Source organism: Heterodontus francisci, chromosome 9 (assembly GCF_036365525.1).
Source record: "Heterodontus francisci isolate sHetFra1 chromosome 9, sHetFra1.hap1, whole genome shotgun sequence".
Lineage (NCBI taxonomy): Eukaryota > Metazoa > Chordata > Chondrichthyes > Heterodontiformes > Heterodontidae > Heterodontus > Heterodontus francisci.
The window spans coordinates 6,189,131-6,196,869 of record NC_090379.1 but is presented as its reverse complement, the minus strand read 5'-3'; the positions used below and the strand labels follow the sequence as shown (position 1 = coordinate 6,196,869).

Genomic DNA, 7,739 nt, shown 5'->3' with positions numbered 1-7,739 from the left:
CTGCCCTATTCTCTCCCCATAGCCCTGTGTCAATCCCAAACTAATCCCACTGCCCCACTCTCTCCCCATAGCCCTGTATCGATCCCAAACTAATCCCATTGCCCTACTCTCACCCCATAGCCCTCTATCAATCCCAAACTAATCCCACTGCCCGACTCTCTCCCCATAGCCCTGTATCAATCCCAAACTAATCCCACTGTCCTGCTCTCTCCCCATAGCCCTGTATCGATCCCAAACTAATCCCATTGCCCTACTCTCACCCCATAGCCCTGTATCAATCCCAAACTAATCCCACTGCGTCACTCTCTCCCCATAGCCCTGTATCAATCACAAACTAATCCCACTGCCGACGCGCTCCCCATAGCCCTGTATCAATCCCAAACTAATCCCACTGCCCTACTCTCTCCCCATAGCCCTGTAACAATCCCAAACTAATCCCACTGCCTGACTCTCTCCCAATATCCCTGTTTCAATCCCAATCTAATCCGACTGCCCCACTCTCTGCTATTAGCCCTGTAACAATCCCAAACTAATCCCATTGCCTGACTCTCTCCCAATATCCCTGTTTTAATCCCAATCTAATCCGACTGCCCCACTCTCTGCTATTAGCCCTGTAACAATCCCAAACTAATCCCATTGCCTGACTCTCTCCCAATAGCCCTGTTTCAATCCCAATCTAATCCGACTGCCCCACTCTCTGCTATTAGCCCTGTAACAATCCCAAACTAATCCCACTGCCTGACTCTCTCCCAATAGCCCTGATTCAATCCCAATCTAATCCGACTGCCCCACTCTCTCCCAATAGCCCTGTTTCAATCCCAATCTAATCCGACTGCCTCACTCTCTGCTATTAGCCCTGTAACAATCCCAAACTAACCCCAATGCCCTGCTCTCTTCCCATAGCCCTGTATCGATCCCACACTAATCCCACTGCCCTACTCTCACCCCATAGCCCTGTATCAATCCCAAAACTAATCCCACTGCCCTACTCTCTCCCCATAGCCCTGTATCAATCCCAAACTAATCCCACTGCCCTACTCTCTCCCTATTGCCCTGCATCAATCCCAAACTAATCCCATTGTCCTGCTCTCTCCCCATGGCGCTGTAGCGATCCCACACTAATCCCACTGCACTACGCTCTCCCCATAGCCCTCTATCAATCCCAAACTAATCCCACTGCCTGACTCTCTACCCAAAGCCCTGTATCAATCCCTAACTGATCCCACTGCCCCACTCTCCCCATAGCCCTGTATCAATCCCACACTAATCCCACTGCCCCACTCTCCCCATAGCCCTGTATAAATCCCAAACTAATCCCACTGCTTTACTCTCTCCCCATAGCCCTGTATCAGTCCAAAACTAATCCCACCACCCCACTCTCTCCCTTTAGCCCTGCATCAATCCCAAAACTAATCCCACTGCCCTACTCTCACCCCATAGCCCTGTATCAATCCCAAAACTAATCCCACTGCCCTACTCTCTCCCCATAGCCGTCTGTCAATCCCAAACTAATCCCACTGCCTCACTCTCTCCCCATAGCTCTGTATCAATCACAAACTAATCCCACTGCCCCACTCTCTCCCCATAGCCCTGTATCCATCCCAAAACTAATCCCACTGCCTGACTCTCTCCCCGTAGCCATTTATCAATCCCAAACTAATCCCACTGCCTCACTCTCTCCCCATATCCCTGTATCAATCCCAAACTAATCCCACTGCCCCACTCTCTCCCCAGAGCCCTGTATCAATCCCAATCTAATTAAACTGTCCCACTCTCTGCATATAGCCCTGAATCAATCCCAAACTAATCCCACTGCCCTACTCTCTCCCCATAGCCCTGTATCAATCCCAAACTAATCTCACTGCCCCATTCTCTCCCAACAGCCCTGTATCAATCCCAAACTAATCCCACTGCCCTACTCTCTCCGCATAGCCCTGTATCAATCCCCAAACTAATCCCACTGCCCTACTCTCTCCGCATAGCCCTGTATCAATCCCAATCTAATCCCACTGCCCGACTCTCTCCCCATAGCCCTGTTTCAATCCCAAACCAAATCCACTGCCCCACTCTCTCCCCATAGCCCTGTATCAATCCCCAAACTAATCCCACTGCCCCATTCTCTCCCAACAGCCCTGTAACAATCCCAAACTAATCCCACTGCCCGACTCTCTCCCCATAGCCCTGTTTCAATCCCAAACCATCCACTGCCCCACTCTCTCCCCATAGCCCTGTATCAATCCCCAAACTAATCCCACTGCCCCACTCTCTCCCAATAGCCCTGTATCAATCCCAAACTAATCCCACTGCCCTACTCTCTCCCCATAGCCCAGTAACAATCCCAAACAAATCCCACTGCCCGACTCTCTCCCCATCGCCCTGTATCGATGCCAAACTAATCCCACTGCCCTACTCTCACCCCATAGCCCTGTATCAATCCCAAACTAATCCCACTGCCCTATTCTCTCCCCATAGCCCTGTATCAATCCCAAACTAATCCCACTGTCCTGCTCTCTCCCCATAGCCCTGTATCAATCCCAAACTAATCCCACTGCCCTACTCTCTCCCCGTAGCCCTGTAACAACCCCTAACTAATCCCACTGCCTCACTCTCTCCCCATAGCCCTCTATCAATCCCAAACTAATCCCACTGCCTCACTCTCTCCCCATAGCCCTGTATCAATCACAGACCTATCCCACTGCCCCACTCTCTCCCCATAGCCCTGTATCCATCCGAAAACTAATCCCACTGCCTCACTCTCTCCCCCTCGCCCTGTATCAATCACAATCTAATCCCACTGCCTCACTCTCTCCCCATAGCCCTGTATCAATCACAAACTAATCCCACTGCCCTACTCTGTCTCCATAGCCCTGTATCAATCCAAACTAATCCCTTTGCCTCACTCTCTCCCCCTCGCCCTGTATCAATCACAAACTAATCCCACTGTCCTGCTCTCTCCCCATAGCCCAGTATCAATCTCAAAGTAATCCCACCGTCCCACTCCCCTGCTCCGTCCCTCCAGAGTTCTTTATCTTTATCTGGTTCAGACTTTTATGCAATTAAATGATACAATAGTCTCTGCCTCAACCACTCCCTGTGGCAATCCATTTCCAGAATCCAACAACCCCTGTGTGTAAGAAACATTTCTGCTTGAGTAGCTGGAGGTGGAGGTTCCAGGGGGTGGAACCGGGGAACGCTGCTGACTGACGGCTGCAGATGGCGCTGCGTTCACGGTGCAGAGAGTGAGAGTGGGGAGAGGCAGAGAGTGCAAAACAGACACATTGAGCAGCCCTTCCCAAAGCGCTGGCACTTTGTACTGCCAGCTCGCCCAGCACACTTACACCCAAACGCAGGCAAGAAGAAGCAGTCAATAGTTGTGGCTGGCAAGAGGTGGGGAGGATTCTGGAGAGTCCACTGACACCAGTTGAGACTGTGGGAGTCCGATAGAGAGAGGCCGAGCTCAACACAACTTTCACCTGAATTATGGACCGGGAGGAGCTGCTCAAGAGGCGGTGAGTACCTGAGAGCAACCTGGCCGGGACACTCTACTTGCACTGCCCCTCTCTCCTTCCCTCGCTCCCTATCTCCTTCTCTCTCCCTCCCTATCTCCTCTCACCCTTCCGATCTCCTCTCTCCCTCCCTATCTCCTTCTCTCTCCCTCACTATCTCCTTCTCTCTCCCTCACTATCTCCTTCTCTCTCCCTCCCTATCTTCTTCTCTCTTCCTCTCTCCCTCCCTATCTCCTCTCTCCCTTCCGATCTCCTCACCCTTCCGATCTCCTCTCTCCCTCCCTATCCCCTTCTCTCTCCCTCCCTATCCCCTTCTCTCCCCCTCCCTATCCCCTTCTCTCTCCCTCCCTATCCCCTTCTCTCTCCCTCCCTATCCCCTTCTCTCTCCCTCCCTAGCTCCTTCTCTCCCTCCCTATTTCCTCTCTCCCTCCCTCCCTCCCTCTCCACCCCCTCCCTCCCTCCCTCCTCCCCTCCCCCCTCTCCTCCCCTCCCCCCTCCCTCCCCCTCTCCTCCCCCTCCCTCCCCCCTCTCCTCCCCCTCCCTCCCCCCTCTCCTCCCCCTCCCTCCCCCCTCTCCTCCCCCTCCCTCCCCCTCCCCTCTCCTCCCCCCTCTCCTCCCCCTCCCTCCCCCTCCCTCCCCCCTCTCCTCCCCCCTCTCCTCCCCGTCCCTCTCTCCCTCCCTCCCTCTCCTACCCCCCACCCTCCCTCTCCTCCCTCTCCTCCCTCCCTCTCCTCCCGCCCTCTCCTCCCCTCCTCCCGCCCTCTCCTCCCTCCCTCTCCTCCCCTCCTCCCTCTCTCTCCTCCCCTCCTCCCTCCCTCTCCTCCACTCCCTCTCCTCCCCTCACCCTCTCCTCTCCTCCCCTCCCTCCCTTCCCTCCCTCTCCTCCCTCCCTCTCCTCCATCCCCTCCCTCTGCTCCATCCCATCCCTCCCTCTCCTCCCTCCCTCTCCCTCCCTCCCCCTCCCTCCCCTCCCTCCCCCTCCCTCCCCTCCCTCCCTCTCCTCCACCCCCTCCCTCCCTCTCCTCCACCCCCTCCCTCCCTCTCCTCCACCCCCTCCCCTCCCTCCCTCTCCTCCACCCCCTCCCCTCCCTCCCTCTCCTCCACCCCCTCCCTCCCTCCCTCCCCTCCCTCCCTCTCCAACCCCCTCCCTCCCTCCCTCTCCTACCCCCTCCCTCCCTCCCTCTCCTACCCCCCTCCCTCCCTCTCCTACTCCCCTCCCTCCCACCCTCCCTCCCTCTCCTCCCTCCCACCCTCCCTCTCCTCCCTCCCTCTGCTCCCTCCCTCTGCTCCCCTCCTCGCTCCCTCTGCTCCCCTCCTCCCTCCCTCTCCTCCCTTCCTCCCTCCCTCTCCTCCCCTCCCTCTCCTCCCCTCCCCTCCCCTCCCCTCCCCTCCCTCCCCTCCCTCCCCTCCCCTCTCCTCCCCTCCCTTCCCTCCCTCTCCTCCACCCCCTCCCCTCCCCTCCCTCCCTCTCCTCCACCCCCTCTCTCCCTCCCTCTCCTCCCCCTCCCTCCCTCCCTCTCCTCCCCCTCCCTCCCTCCCTCTCCTCCCCCCTCCCTCCCTCTCCTACCCCCTCCCTCCCTCCCTCTCCTACCCCCTCCCTCCCTCCCTCTCCTACCCCCTCCCTCCCTCCCTCTCCTCCATCCCATCCCTCCCTCTCCTCCCTCCCTCTCCTCCCTCCCTCTCCCTCCCCTCCCTCTCCCTCCCCTCCCTCCCCTCCCTCCCCTGCCTCTCCTCCACCCCCTCCCCTCCCTCCCTCTCCACCACCCCCTCCCCTCCCTCCCTCTCCACCCCCTCCCCTCCCTCCCTCTCCTCCCCCTCCCCTCCCTCCCTCTCCTCCACCCCCTCCCCACCCTCCCTCTCCTCCCCCCTCCCTCCCTCCCTCTCCTCCCCCTCCCTCTCTCTCCTCCCCCTCCCTCCCTCCCTCTCCTCCACCCCCTCCCCTCCCTCTCCTCTCCCTCCCTCTCCTCCACCCCTTCCCCTCCCTCTCCTCCACCCCCCCTCCCTCTCCTCCACCTCCTCCCCTCCCTCTCCTCCACCCCATCCCCTCCCTCCCTCCCTCTCCTCCACCCCCTCCCCTCCCTCCCTCCCTCTCCTCCACTCCCTCCCTCCCTCTCCTCCACCCCCTCCCCTCCCTCCCTCTCCTCCACCCCCTCCCCCTCCCTCTCTCTCCTCCACCCCCTCCCCCTCCCTCCCTCTCCTCCACCCCCTCCCCTCCCTCCCACCCCCTCCCCTCCCTCCCTCTCCCCTCCCCTCCCTCCCTCTCCCCTCCCTCCCTCTCCTCCACCCCCTCCCCCTCCCTCTCCTCCCCCCTCCCCTCCCCCCTCCCTCTCCTCCCCCCTCCCCTCCCCCCTCCCTCTCCTCCCCCCTCCCTCCCCCCTCCCTCTCCTCCCCCTCCCCTCCCCCCTCCCCCCTCCCCCCTCCCTCTCCTCCCCCTCCCCTCCCTCCCTCTCCTCCACCTCCCCTCCCCCCTCCCTCTCCTCCCCCCTCCCCTCCCCCCTCCCTCTCCTCCCCCCTCCCCTCCCCCTCCCTCTCCTCCCCCTTCCCTACCTCTCTCTCCTCCTCCTCCCCTCCCCCTCCCCTCCCTCCCTCTCCTCCACCCCTGCCCCTCCCTCCCTCTCCTCCACCCCTCCCCCTCCCTCCCTCTCCTCCACCCCTCCCCCTCCCTCCCTCTCCTCCACCCCTCCCCCTCCCTCCCTCTCCTCCACCCCTGCCCCCCTCCCTCTCCTTCACCCCTGTCCCTCTCCTCCCTCTCCTCCCTCCCCTCCCTCTCCTCCCTCCCCTCCCTCTCCTCCTCTCTCTCCTCACTCTCCTCCCTCTCTCTCCTCCCCTCCCCCCATCCCTCCGCTCCCTCCCTCCATCCCTCCTCCCCTCCTCCTCCATCCCCTCCTCCTCTCCACCTCCCCTCCCCCTCTGTGCTCCTCCCCTCCCCCCTCTGCTCCTTCCCTCCCCTCCCTCTCTCCTCCCCTCCCCTCTCCCCTCCCCTCCCCTCCCCTCTCCCCCTCCCCTCCCTCCCCTCCCCTCCCCTCCCCTCCTCCCCTCCCTCCCCTCCCCTCCCCCTCCCCCTCCTCCCCTCCTCCCCTCCTCCCTCCCTCTCTCCCCTCCTCTCCCTCCCTCCTCCCCTCCCCTCCCTCCCTCCTCCCCTCCTCTCCTCCCTCTCCTCCCCTCCCTCCCTCCCTCTCCTCCCCTCCCTCCCTCTCCTCCCCTCCCCTCCCTCCCTCTCCTCCCCTCCCCTCCCTCCCTCTCCTCCCTCCCTCCCTCCTCTCCTCGCTCCCCTCCCTCCCTCTCTCTCCTCCCTCCCTCTCCTCCCTCCCCTCCCTCCCTCTCCTCCCTCCCCTCCCTCCCTCCTCCCTCCCCCCTCCCTCTCCTCCCCTCCCCTCCCTCCCTCCCTCCCTCCTCCCTCCCTCCCTCCCTCCCTCTCCTCCCTCTCCCCTCCCTCCCTCTCCTCCTCTCCCCTCCCTCCCTCTCCTCCCTCCCCTCCCTCCCTCTCCTCCCTCTTTCCTTCCCTCCCTCTCTCTCCCTCCTTCTCTCTTCTCCCTCCCTCTCTCCCTCTTTTTCCCTCTCTCCCTCTCTCCCTCCCTCTCTCTTTCTCCCTCCCTCTCTCCCTCCCTCCCTCCCTCTCTCCCTCCCTCTCTCCCTCCCTCTCTCCCTCCCTCTCTCCCTCCCTCCCTCTCTCCCTCCCTCTCTCCCTCCCTCTCTCCTCCCTCTCTCCCTCCCTCTCCCCCTCTCTCTTTCTCCCTCTCTCCCTCCCTCTCTCTCCCTCTCTCTCTCTCTCTCCCTCCCTCTCTCCCTCCCTCTTTCTCCCTCTCTCCCTCTCTCCCTCCCTCTTTCTCCCTCTCTCCCTCTCTCCCTCCCTCTTTCTCCCTCTCTCCTTCCCTCTTTCTCCCTCCCTCCCTCCCTCCCTCTCTCTTTCTCCCTTTCTCCCTTTCTCCCTCTCTCCCTCCCTCTCTCCTCCCTCTCTCCCTCTCTCCCTCCCTCTTTCTCCCTCTCTCCCTCTCTCCCTCCCTCTTTCTCCCTCTCTCCCTCCCTCTTTCTCCCTCTCTCCCTCCTCTTTCTCCCTCTCTCCCTCCCTCTTTCTCCCTCTCTCCCTCCCTCTTTCTCCCTCTCTCCCTCCCTCTTTCTCCCTCTCTCCTCCCTCTTTCTCCCTCTCTCCCTCCCTCTTTCTCCCTCTCTCCCTCCTCTTTCTCCCTCTCTCCCTCCCTCTTTCTCCCTCCCTCTTTCTCCCTCTCTCCCTCA

General features: G+C 61.1%; 1 protein-coding gene across 1 annotated transcript in view; it reads left to right on the top strand.

Annotated features, from left to right (window-relative positions):
- The first annotated feature begins 3,258 nt into the window (after positions 1-3,258).
- The window catches only part of esr2a (estrogen receptor 2a), a 569,342-nt gene continuing 564,861 nt past the window's right edge, over positions 3,259-7,739 (top strand). Inside the window, exon 1 of the mRNA XM_068038484.1 lies at positions 3,259-3,509. Coding sequence (XP_067894585.1) covers positions 3,481-3,509 — 29 coding nt within the window. The 5' untranslated portion in view covers positions 3,259-3,480. The remainder of the gene's footprint in view (positions 3,510-7,739) is intronic.